This window comes from Sorex fumeus, unplaced genomic scaffold (assembly GCF_029834395.1).
Source record: "Sorex fumeus unplaced genomic scaffold, SorFum_2.1 ptg000011l, whole genome shotgun sequence".
NCBI lineage: Eukaryota > Metazoa > Chordata > Mammalia > Eulipotyphla > Soricidae > Sorex > Sorex fumeus.
The window spans coordinates 7,093,638-7,106,783 of record NW_026606068.1 but is presented as its reverse complement, the minus strand read 5'-3'; the positions used below and the strand labels follow the sequence as shown (position 1 = coordinate 7,106,783).

Genomic DNA, 13,146 nt, shown 5'->3' with positions numbered 1-13,146 from the left:
GATCATAATACCCGGTGGGCCCAGTGTCCACTCGGGCAGGCATCGAGCCTTCCCAAGGCCCATCCTAGTGGCCGGCCGCAGCTGAGAACCTGCTCCAACAGAAACAGGCTGGATACCAGCAAGACAGGTGAAGGGCTGGTACCAGATTCAACACTGGCACTCACAGCAGCCTAGAAGGCAGTGAGGGTCTTGGCTCTCTCCAAGTTTGAGTTCAGAATTCAGCCTGCGTGGGTCTGGCTCCTCAGAAATTGTTCCACCTTGGAAGAGAACCGATGTTGGAGAACCCAGTGCCAGCCCAGACGAAAATAACCGGAAGCAAGTATGCAGGATTGAGAACTACCAAAATTTGACAACGTCGTTTTGTGTCTGAAACCCAAAGTGGGTTTCAGATCACCCAGAAAGGGGCTGAGATTGTACCCCCGAGTCCCTTGCTTGCCCCAAAACACTGTCAATGATTTGTAATCAGGGAGCGAATCATAAGTGCATTCATCAGGTGTTGCTTTTGTAAACACTTAAAAAACGAAACTGGGGGCTGGAGCGATAGCACAGCGGGTAGGGTGTTTGCCTTGCACGCGGCCGACCCGGGTTCGATTCCCAGCATCCCATATGGTCCCCCGACCACCGCCAGGAGTGATTCCTGAGTGCATGAGCCAGGAATAACCCCTGTGCATTGCCAGGTGTGACCCAAAAAGCAAAAAAAAAAAAAGGGGCTGGAGTGATAGCACAACGGGTAGGGCGTTTGCCTTGCACACAGCCAACATGGCCGACACGGGTTCGATTCCCAGCATCCCATATGGTCCCCCGAGCACCGCCAGGAGTGATTCCTGAGTGCATGAGCCAGGAATAACCCCTGAGCATCACTGGGTTGTGATCCCACCCCCCCCAAAAAAAGCAAAACTGGAGTTAGTGTGATGGTACAACAGGCAGGATGTTCGCCTGGCACACGGCCCACCTGTGTTTGCTCTCCGGCATCCCATATGGTCCCCTGAGCGTATCAGGAGTGATCCCCGAGCACCACTGGGGAATGTCCAGGAAACAAAATAAAAACCAAAACAAAAAAAAAAAAACTGTTCAGAGGGCGTATCCACCCCCTGACCGTTCCCATGATTCTAATAACACAGAAGCATCCAACCTCTGAGATTCAACAGCGAGTTTTATTATCAAATGTAACAATTCTACAAAAACTCAGTAGTATTGTAGCATCGCTGCCTAGCTTCAAGTCTTGAGAGTCTGGCAGGCAGTACCTTAAGGCATCAAGTATCGACAACTTGGTCTCAGATCTTAAGTGCCAATCTTCACTAATTTTTTTTTTTTTACACAGAATGGTTCTTTTCCCGCTGCAGATGAAGGGCCCTGGGTGCGGTGGTACAGGGGGGTTGCCTCTCCATCCAGGCTGTTAAGCAAAGCAAGGCAAAGGGAGGAGTAGAACGAGCCACAGCGACCGGCACGGCACCGCAGCCAGGCCCCAGGCGATTTGGAACGTAAAGAAACGTGGGCACGTACTGACACCCTTCCCTCTGTGACACGGGGCAGCAGGAAGAGCTGGTGTCTAATATTGCACTTCTGAGCGTGAACGCGGGCAAAGGGCCACGTCGTCGGCGCTTCCTGCCCGACAGCCACCTACGCCTCCCAGCGTCCCTGTGTGACGGGTAAGGCATCAGAGAGAGGATTAAGGCTACCTGAATATATACAAGTGTTCATTTCCGTTAGCATATTGCTCGCTGAATACACGGAAGAGTCTCATTTTGGTGAAGGTCCACGTCGGTGGGATTCCTCGCACCGAAATCAAAACCGTCGCTCAAGGGGGAAATACAACGTGAAATAATACCTCCGAAGTCCCAATCTACTGTCACGACTCCAATGGGAAATCCCTCTGGTTTTGGCCCCTGGTTTCTTTCTTTTTGCTTTTGTAGAACGGGGATTTGCTGAGAGCGCGTCCCACCTGATAACCGCACCCCCACTGCACCCCGCGTTCCTTAAGGCAGTGCTTCTAAATCCTAAATCACCATGACGACGACCAGGATGATGATGATGATGATGATAATGATGATGATGAAGAGGATGAGGTTGGGGTCGTGGGTCACGTTTGCTTCTTTTCTCTGCGGAGGTTCAGCTGCCGTGAGCTTCTAAACGAGACCTCTTCCTCGAATTCCTGGGCTGGCAGCAAGCAGGCACGATTGTGCAAAATCAAGGCGGGGTGATGGCGAGAGAAGGGCGGGAAGGCACGGAAGGCACTAAGAGGAAACTGTGGCGAGCAGAGCTCCCGGTGGGAGCGGCAGGGGTGAATGGAGGGCTGGTTTTTTTTTTCTTTTTTTTTCTGAGACTTACAACTTAGAGGGGACACCGGGGAGGCAGGATTGTCCCCCCCGGAAGTCACGGAGGCATGCCCATCAAATTCACATTCTAGAGGCCCGTCTTGCAATCCAAGGGGCTGGGCACGCAGCTGGCGCTCAAGATTTGGCTTCGCTGGCTCAAAAAAATTTTCACTCCACCCTAGGAGAGGGCATGGGCCCGGTGTCCAATCATGATTGCGGAAAATACTGCAGCCTGAGTGTATAACGCACCCCCCTCTAACTTGCCGGAAGGGGTATTTCGTCTGCTGGGCTTCAGGACCACCAAGTTTCTTTCAAACACTGGAAACAAAACCAAGAAAAGGGACAATCAGAGCTGACATCCGCCTCATGCACGGACACACAGCACACACCGGTGAATGGCAAGAGAGAGGGGACGGCAGCAGGGAGGGTGCTGGCTTTGCACGTAAGCTGACCCGGGTTTGGTCCCCAGCACCCCAGGTCTTCTGAGTCCACCAGGTGTAAGGCCTTAGTAGAGCCAGGAGCAATCGGTGTGGCCCCAAAATCAAATAAATAAATAAATAAACAGCTTTCAGGATGTCCAAATCAGAACTTCACAGGATTAAGAGGCCTTACCTCCTACTGGACTCTGCTATTCTAGTCACTTCTTAGTAAAGATCCACCCCCTACAATGAACCCAGACTCATTCTGATTCGTTTCACTATCCTGATCTCGAATTGATCTCTAGAATTAAAAACAAGTCATAATCACTTCCGACAAAAAAGGCCTTTGCATCAAGCTCTGAGGTGGGCAGAAGTGAGAGTCCGGAGATTCGGATGTTGGCCGCATTCCGAGCATGCCAGGCATCAGCCCTGCGCAGGAGCCCCGGGGCTGACAGACAGCAGCTCCAGCTGGAGGCAGGGCCAGCTAAGCACCAGCATCCCTCTGGACGGAAGGTGCCTCCACCGTGTCCCTGCCCCAGAGAAGCCAGTGGCCTCGAAGGCAGACACGCCCCACTATGTCACCCCACGGAGCAACAGAACTAACACTCAACGCAGGCGAGTGGCCGGGCCTCACGCACGCTCCGTGCCAGTGAGACCCGGGGAGTTGAAACGCTTCAGAATTCCGTTCCCGAGACCTACGTGAAATGACCGTCTCTCTGGCTTCCAGGCCACGCGCCACAACGCTCAGGAGCTACTCCTGGCTCTGTGCTCAGCAGAACAGGCAGTGCCCGCACTGGAACCCAGGTGTGTGGTGTGCAGAGCATCGGCAAGAAAGAGCAGGTGTTGTGGGGTCGGGGGTGGTGCTACCCTGGCAGAACACGTGGGGGTCTGCAGGAGAGAGGCCCAGGGAGGGGACAGTGCTTCAATGAGGAGGGAAACTGGATGGGGCTGGAGCGATAGCCCAGCGGGTAGGGCGTTTGCCTTGCACATGGCCGACCCGGGTTCGATTCCCAGCATCCCAGATGGTCCCCTGAGCACCACCTGGGGTAATTCCTGAGCGCACAGCCAGGAGCAACCCCTGGGCATTGCCGGGTGTGACCCAAAAAGCAAAAAAAAAAAAAAAAAAAAAAAAAAAAAAGGAGGGAACTGGAATCAGCGCAAGGATTTCTGCAGATTCCTTTGCTAGAGGGAAGGCACGAAGGCTGGGTCACCCCACAGTAGGGTGTGGGAGAGTCATCGGCCAGCTGGGGGTTCAAACCCCGGACACAGGCCAGGCACACACCTTACTTCCGGCGCTCTCTCTCTCTCTAGCCCCCCAATTTCTTTCTTCTTCTGGGTTTGGGTCAGCTGTGCTTGGGGCTCACTCCTAGCTCTGTTCACCTGAGGATCGAACCTGGGCCAACCAGGTGGCAAGGTAAGCATTACCCTCCACACTACCTACAGCTCCAGCCCAGAATTTCATTTTTAAAATGTGAACTTGTGATGTCTTGGCCGTTACTTAGTGCGCGGTGTCAAAGGTTGTGCAGAAACCAAATGTGGACAAGAGGGGCTGAAGTGACCATACAGCGAGCCGAGCGTTTCCCTGACATGTGGAAGACCTGGATTTGATCCGTGGAATCCCACGTGGTCTGCCCGGCCTGCCAGGAGTGATCCCTGAGCACCACCGGGTGTGGCCTCCAAACAAAACCACAAGAGAAGCCAACAGCTAAGAAAGCCTGGAAGAGTTCACAACGGGAGCTGGCCCCTGGCTGACCACCACTGGGCACAGCCCCCAAAGAGAAACGGAAGCGAACAACTCTAGCCAAGCTCGAGCCATGCCGCTTAAGCAAGTTCTCTATTCTGTTGCTCTGTCAGGACCCAAGGTCTCAATCCTGCTTCCTCTGGATGCGAAATAAAAAGGGTCCAGGGCCCGGAGCAGCGCCCAGAGGGCCAGTCACTGCTGAGCGTCGTGCCGACCAACGGCCAGCACCCCACACAGGCCCGGAGCACTGCCAGGGCTCACACCTGAGCAGAGAGCCACGAGCACCACGGGGGCAGCCCCCAACACCCGCAAAATACACAAGAACCACAAACTGGGCCTGACTGCATGGGAGCAGTGTCCCCAAGCATCCTCTCTCAGGAGAGCGGAGGCCCCGTGCGCCCCCGCGAGGCTCTCTCTCATCTCCGGTAACAGGATGCTGTGCGTCTCGGCCACAGCAGGCGGTGCTCAGGGGTCACTCTTGGGGGGGGATCAGGGACAGCGTGTAATCACAGGGGTGGAAAGTGGATCAGCCAAGTGCCAGGCAAGGAAGTGCCCTAGAAGCCCTGGATGAGCCCTTCAAGGAGGTCAAACTTGTTCAAAGACGACTTCTTAGCAGCTCAGAGGCCACTCCTGGGAATGTCCGTCAGGACCAGGTGGTCCAGCATGGGGTCTGAAGATGCAGCGCACGGTCACTCCTCAGGGCTTGGGGACCACACGGGGTGGGCACTGAACCCGAGTCTCCACAGGCTCTGCCTGTCCTCAGCCTATGTCACTTTTTCTTTTTTAACTTTTTGGGTCACACCCAGCAATGCTCTGGGGTTACTCCTGGCTGTGCGCTCAAAAATCACTCCTGGCGGTGCTCGGGGGACCCTATGGGATGCCGGGAATCGAACCTGGGTCTGCCGCAGGCCAGGCAAGCGCCCTCCCCGCTGGGTTGTCACTCTGAACCATGCCTATGTCACTCTCTGCTGGTATTTTCGTGTTCTCAGGCCACACAGCTGTGCTCAGGGATGACTCCTGAGGGTGCTTGGGACCAGACCTGGGCGTGCAGTCCACAGAGCATCACTGGGACCCTCGGTGCCACCTCCGGCTCATGGCACTTGCTCCGTAACAGAGGCCACTTCTGGGGGGGACAGGCCACCATCAGGGTGGGCCTCGGTTGGCAGAAGACCAAGCAGTGGATCAGGCCGACAGCATGCAACGGGTGGGAAGATGCCCATTGCTGCCCAGGGTCCTGGCCCAGGTCCCAGGTCGGCCACGGCGGCAGAGCCACGTCCAGAAGGGCAGGCGGTGCTGGTCAGCCCCGAGCTCTCCCAACTACGCGTCATGCGGGCAGAGCCCACGGGGCGGAGCTGATGGGGGCCCAGGAACGCGGCCCAGTGTCCTGCACGAAGGAGGTTTAGGGTTCGAACCCAGCACCAACTCACACTGCCACGAAACAAAAACAAAAAAATCCCCAACTAGAAACGCCTCCCAAGAATCAGCAAGGCTACACCTAGCTCAAGAATGACAAAGACTCTCAGGCACCTACATCAGAGAGTATTTGCATCAGCCCTGTTTGTGGGCGCAAGAAGGCAGCGGAAACCACCCGACGTCCAGGGACAAAGGGAAGAGCCAACACAGCTGATGGACCCAGTGGAAGACACGTCAGCCAGGAAGAAGGAGGCAGCGGCGATACGGGAAGCGTCACAATCACCGCCATGGGCCAGAGCGACAGGACAGCGGGTAGGGCATTGGCCTTGCACACAGCTGACCTGGGTTCCATCCCCAGCATCCCATGGTGGTCCCCTCAGCACCATTAGGAGTGATTCTTGAGCACAGAGCCAGGGTTATATAGGAGCATTGCTGGGTGTGGCCCCCAAGCAAATTAAAAAAAAAAACAAAAGCCGTATCAGTTCAGTGCATGAAGCCAGATCCACACCCCAGACTCCAGGAGAGTTTAAGGGCCAGGACAGATGCAGCTGGGCAGGGCCTCAGGGTACGATACGTAGTGGGACGGGGTCTTCCTGTGGGGAATGCCAAGGGTCGTCACACAGAGCTGTGACGACGCTGAGAACTGACGCTTTAAAGGAAGGGCTGCTGGGTTTGTGCCTGTGCTATAAGGCCTTTCCTCCCCCAGGGTGTCCCAGGGCTCTGAATCGCTGCCCGGACAGAATCCCTGGGTGACACCCTGGGGCCCGTTCCGTTCCTTCCAGGCCTGCGGAAGTCACCCGGAAGCGGTGGAGGAACCTCCCGCGTGGCCCTTTCAACACACATTCAGATTCCGGATCCTGATTTTCTCAGAAGCCCTGGAGACGGCCCTAGCCCGCGAGAGCCTTACCTTCTGCTGCGGAGCTGCTCTAACTGCTGGGGCCCTTAAATACAAACCCATTCTTTGGGGACAGTCCTGGCCTGGTCATTTGCGTGAACAAGTCCATCCTCGGTTGCATACTAAAATGCAAGTTGAAACAAACAGGGTCAAAAGACGGACAAGGCCCCCCACGGATGGTCAGGACGACAAGGGGATGGAGCCTGGGGCTCGGCGTTTCACAGAGATTCTGCCCCGGGGGGAAGCGCGAAGATGTCCCAGACCACAGTGGCCACCACCAAGCCCATCAGGTTTTGCTGCCTGCAGTTCCCCTGAGAAGCCCAGTGCCACGGGCCAGCAGCCACCTGAGCACTGGCCACTGCTGCAAGCCACAGCGCTCACATGCCTTGGAACTAAAACAAAACAGCCTTGAGCGTTCCTAATGCGAGAGGGGTTCTCATTTGGAAGGGCAAGGATAACAGCTTCACAGGGGTCCAGAGGCGACCCAGCCAGGCGACCAGGCCCATGGCTCACGCAGCCCACCCGCCAGAGCATCTCCGGAGGGCGCCTGAACACTCGGATTCCTGAATCCGCACTCTCCTGCACTTCTCTCAAAGGGCAAAATGGCCACATGGGGGTACTCTGGAAGACGCCAAGTTCTTGAGCCGGCCCACTGCTGGTCCCGGCTTTCTACACGTTGCCCCGAAATCAAAGTCCGGGGAAATGAAGCCAGAGCTACTGCGGAGGGGCTGGAGCGATGGCACAGCGGGGAGGGCGTTTGCCTTGCACGCGGCCAACCCGGGTTCGATTCCCAGCATCCCATATGGTCCCCTGAGCACCGCCAGGTGTGATGCAAAAGGCAAGATAAATAAATAAATAAGTAACAGAGCTGCCTCAGAGAAGGACCGGACTACACAATGGGCAACGGATGGTACCTAGATGTGTCTATTTTTTATTTATTTTTTGCTTTTTGGGCCACACCCAATGATGCACAGGGGTCAGTCCTGGCTCTGCACTCAGGAATCGCCCCTGGCGGTGCTTGGGGGACCTATATGGGATGCTGGGAATAGAACCCGGGTTGGCCGCATGCAAGGCAAAGCCCTACCCGCTGTGCTATCGCTTCAGCCCTAGATGTGTCTATTTACGGAACAAATAAGCACACCTGGCCATGCTCAGGGCACATTCCGGCTCTGCGCTTGAGACCTAATGGAGAGCTGGGGCTCGAACCCAGGCTGGCTGCGGGCAAGGCAGCTGCCACCTCACCAGCCATCCGGCCTTCCCAGTGCCCCCCAGATAAACTTTCAAAGTACTGTGAAGCTCCAGGGAGAGCGGCATCTCTTCAGCGACTACCAAAGGCTGGGGATTCTATCATCATGTCAAGTTAATCATAAAGCAATCAGACACAGCCAGAAATCAACGAAAGACTCTCAGGAAATCAGAGATCACACCCAGAGGAGGTGTGTGTGTGTGTGTGTGTGTGTGTGTATGTGTGTAGATCAAACCCAGAGGAGGTCAGAGGAGGTCTGTGGGGGTGTGTGTGTGTGTGTGTGTAGATCACACCCAGAGGAGGTGTGTGTCAATGAAAGACTCTCAGGAAATCAGAGATCACACCCAGAGGAGGTCTGGGTGGGTGTGTGTGTGTGTGTGTGTGTGTGTGTGTGTGTGTGTGTGTGTAGATCAAACCCAGAGGAGGTCAGAGGAGGTCTGTGGTGTGTGTGTGTGTGTGTGTGTGTGTGTGTAGATCACACCTAGAGGCGGTGTGTGTCAATGAAAGACTCTCAGGAAATCAGAGATCACACCCAGAGGAGGTCTGTGGGGGGTGTGTGTGTGTGTGTGTGTGTGTAGATCACACCCAGAGGAGGTGTGTGTCAACGAAAGACTCTCAGAAAATCAGAGATCACACCCAGAGGAGGTCTGTGTGTGTGTCTGTGTGTGTGTGTGTGTGTGTGTGTGTGTAGATCACACCCAGAGGAGGTCAGAGGAGGTCTGTGTGTGTGTGTGTGTGTGTGTGAGTGTGTGTTCGGGCCACTCCTGATGGTGTTCAGAGATTACTTAGGGTTGTGCCCCAGGTACTCAGGGGAGCATGTGGTGCCGTGAACCCCATCTGAACTCGACGTGCACACTAGCCCTGGGAACTGTCTCCCGGCCTCAGAGTACACACATTAGGGGCAAGTGAGATAGCATGGTGGGTAGGGGACTCTCCTTGCATTGCCAACCTGGGTTCAATCCCTGGCATCCCACATGGTCTCGAGAGCACCGTGAGAAGTAGGCTCTGAGCACCACCGGTGGTGGCCCCAAAACTGGGGGAGAAACGACCCAAGCCCAACAAGAACTGCAACAAAAATACAAGGCATGCACGAATTCTCCAGGACAGTACAAGTGTTTTATGTAAAAGTGATAGAAAATGGGGGCTGGAGAGATAGCACAGCGGGTAGGGCGTTTGCCTTGCACACGGCCGACCCGGGTTCGATTCCCAGCATCCCATATGGTCCCCTGAGCACTGCCAGGAAGGAGTAACCCCTGTGCAATGCTGGGTATGACCCTCCCCCCTCCCCCCCAAAAAAATCTGACCCGGGCAGCAGCTAATGGTTCAATCCTGGCACCATATACAGACCCCCAAGCACTGCCAGGCGCAACCCCCGAGCAGACTCAGGTAGAGAAAATAATTCTGGACGAATGAAATTGGCGAAGATGAACAGCAACAAATGGGACGAGACCCTCATCTGGGCACACCCACAGTGGTCCCGCCAACTGTGAAGTGTGGGGGTAGGCAGAGCAGCAGGACCCAGCGGGCACCAGACCGGGGGAGGAGGTACAAGAACTCTGAACGCCCAAACCAACCAGAAGAGTCAACGGACAGTGTCCAGCCGTGTTGCCGAAGTAATGACACAGATACAATCTCAAACGACAGAGGGGCGTCTGGCTCGGAGAAAAGGCTTCGTACCCTGCACCACTCTAGCTCGGAAGCCCCAGGCGTGCGTGTGCGACCAAGAAGCTCGACCCAGGTGACCCAACCGGCAAGAACCATCCCCCTCCTGCCAAAAGCACCAACAGCCGACACTGCACCACGGCAATGCAGAAAGAAGCGCGAGTCTGGTCCAGGGATGCGGTCCACGGGGCCTGCCTCCAGCGTCCAGGCCCACGGCGGGAAGGGAAGGCGCCCCTGCCGCAAGCATCAGGACAGTCCGTTCGAGCCACCCCAGAGCGCCGGGCGCTTTCTCCCGGGAGCTACTGACCTGGTAGCCTTGGAAGAAGTTAAGAATTTCCTTAACTCCAGGACTGCAGGCCAGGCCCTGCATCCTGAGCACGGCGCCAGGCGGTGGAGGGGCACCGCCAAGAGCGGCTGCAGGGAAGTAGCCAAGACTAGTGGGCGAGCCGGGGGGGCTGCAGGGAGAGAAAGCACAGTGAAAAACGGGAAGAACAGTGAAAAACGGTGAGGCCCCTCGCGTGGCCGGCGGCCCTGGAGAGGAAAGGCCCCGTGGCCCTGCGGGGCGAGAGGCTCAAAGCGCAGGGTGCTGACATGGCAAACCCGGCCACTCCCCACCTACCCCGCCGCCCCCCAAGCAGACCGACCGTCTGTGAGACGCGTGCAGGGGGACGGAGGAGAGAGAAGCCGGCCTGGACGCGCCCCGGCCACCAAGCACTGCTCGCCAAGGCCAGCAGGGAGGAGGATGAGGGATGCCAGGCAGCAGGAGCACCAACCCGGAGCCCCGACCCCCAAGGGAGCCGGAGCCATGCCGAGGAATGGACGGGTCAGAGTCATGGCACACCAGAGCAGGAAGGGCAGGAACGCAAGGGGACAGGCTACAAACCGTCACCGACGCAGGGAGGGGGGGAAGAGGTGCCCGGATCGGGGTGTGAGCAGAGCACACGCCTCCACCTGCCTAGAGACTTAGTTTTCCCCAGTCCTGCAGAGAACAGAGTGGTGTCGGGACAGCGGGGAAGCACCCGTCACCCCAGCACGCCGAGCTGGCCTGGACCACAGTGACTCACACCGGAGGTGGCTGAATTAACACAGCCCGCACCCGGTTTCGGCCGGCCCTCTCTCTCCCTCTTCCCCCCCCCCCCCCCCGCCTCCCTTCTTCTCCCCACCCCCCCCAAGCCACTCCCCTCTCTTTTAGCTTTTGTTTCTTGGACCACACCCTCTGGTGCTCCTTGCTGTGCTCAGGACTTACTCCTGGCTCTGTGCTCTGTGATCGCCCGGGCTGGGGCTCGGAGGACCACAGGGAGCACAGAAGACAACCCAGGAGGCTGTGTGCAAGGCCAATGGACTCTATCTCTGACACCAGAAGAACAAGGAGACCCACAATGGGCAGGGGCGTTCTCCTGAGATCCGTGGGCGCTCGGGGACCCCGAGGAAAACCTCGCTGGGGGCTCACGGGACCTGCTGAGCTAAGTGGGGAGGACAGAGCATTCCTGCGCCATGGTTCCACACATCACACAGCAGCATCACACCCCGGAGAGAAGCCACACTCACACCTGCCTGCCCAAGCCCGTCAGTTACCAACAGGGGCTCTGCAAGCACGTGGGGAGGGCGCTGGCCTCACACACAGGCAGCCCAGGTTCAGTCACCCGAGCCCTGAGTGGAGAGCTCGGGAGTAAGCTCTGAGCACCACCAGGACACACAGACACACACACAGACAGAAAGATACATGCACAGACACACAGACACACATGCTCCCGGCAGCTGGGAAGTCATCCTCAAGCGATTTTTATTATTTTCATTTACTTATTTATTTATTTTCTTTTTTGGGTCACACCCAGCGATGCTCAGGGGTTCCTCCTGGCTCTGCACTCAGAGTTACTCCTGGCGGTGCTTGGGGGACCATAAGGGATGCTGGGGATCGAACCCAGGTCAGCCGCGTGCAAGGCAAACGCCCTCCCCGCTGTGCTATCACTCCGGCCCCCTCGAGCGATTTTTAAAGCTGTGCCCTCCAGTGCCGCTGGCATGTGAGCCCCCCTAGAGACGCACGTCAGCATGGAGATGAGCTTGTCTGGAGACTGAACGGCGGGCACACGCCCTCCTGATCACAGAAACCCAGCCAACGACTCCCCCAGGCTCACGCACTGCCAGCCAGTGCCGGTGCGTCTCCAAACCTGCAGAACTGCCCCGACCCGTCCGTCTGTCTGGCTCGGGGCTTTCCATGAAACCAGCCACCGTCCACGCCGAGACCACGCTCGCTCCCGGCAAACTCTGGCCAGGTGCTGAGTAAAGGCCGAGCCCAGCCAGACGGCCGCGCATTTCTTCTGCTTTCCCAGGCTTTGCACATGGGGTGAAAGCTGGCTTTGTTGCCCTCTGCCAAAACACCTTCAGGAAATGAATCTGTCTGGTCACCTCCGAAGTCCAATCAAAGGCAAAGTGCCCAGTGAAAGCAGCCCGGGATTTCAGCTGAACGCACAGTCACGCATCGCTCAGGGACATCACGTGAAGACCCTGCGGGACCTACACGCCCACCTTCCTTTTCTGCCATCAGAAGGCCTGCTCACCTCAGAGGCACCAGAAACATCAAATATTCTGTGTATCCACCTCACAGGGAAAGAGAACCAGAATATCCAACTTGGCTTTCCCCCGAGAAGCCTGGACTCTCTCTGAATATCTCCCCTTCCCTCCCCTCATAGGTATCGTGGGTGAAATTAAGTAACCATACTATTCGGAAAAAAATTTCCCCAGGGCTGGAGCCAAGGGCCGAGCAGGTTAAGAAGCTTGTCTTGCACATGGCTGGTCCAGGTTCGATACCCAGCATCTCATCAGACACTCTGAGCACTGCCAAGAGTCATTTCTGAGTGCAGAGACAGGAGTACCCCTGAACATTGCCGGGTGTGACCCAAAAAGTTCAATAAATAAAAATAAAACTGTTCCTAGACAGCAGGAAGAGCCCTTGCCTTGCACACAGCCAACCCAGGTTCAATCCCCAGCATCCCATATGGTGCCCCCCTCAACACCACCAGGAATAATTGCTGAGCACAGAGCCGGGAGTAATCCCAAAACACTGCCAAGCATGGCCCCAAAACAACCACCACCAAAAACCATAAATAAACAAATAAATTTCCTTATCCATCTTAATTCCAAGGATTTTACGTAGTACAAAAACACCAAAAAAAAAAATTCATAGATTTAAAAAATGAATAGGACAGAGAGAAGATGAGCAGTTATACAGACAACCCAAACAAACAAAGATTAGCTGGGTCTGGAGAGAGAGTACAGCAGGGAGGCCACTTGCCTTACATGCAGCCCACCTGGGTGCCATCCCCAGCACCCCACAGGATCCCCCGAGCCCACCAGTGATCCATGAGCTCAGAGCCAGGAATGAGCCCTGAGCACCACCAGGTGTGGCTCAAAATAACACCAAACAAAAAACACAAAACCCAACAACAACAACAACA

General features: G+C 56.2%; 1 protein-coding gene across 1 annotated transcript in view; it reads right to left on the bottom strand.

The window, feature by feature from the left end:
- Nucleotides 1-2,518: 2,518 nt before the first annotated feature.
- Nucleotides 2,519-13,146, bottom strand: part of ESRP1 (epithelial splicing regulatory protein 1) — a 44,837-nt gene continuing 34,209 nt past the window's right edge. Inside the window, exons 14-16 of the mRNA XM_056110929.1 lie at nucleotides 9,999-10,146; nucleotides 6,796-6,905; nucleotides 2,519-2,633 (exon numbers count right to left, since the gene is read on the bottom strand). Coding sequence (XP_055966904.1) covers nucleotides 6,831-6,905; nucleotides 9,999-10,146 — 223 coding nt within the window. The 3' untranslated portion in view covers nucleotides 2,519-2,633; nucleotides 6,796-6,830. The remainder of the gene's footprint in view (nucleotides 2,634-6,795; nucleotides 6,906-9,998; nucleotides 10,147-13,146) is intronic.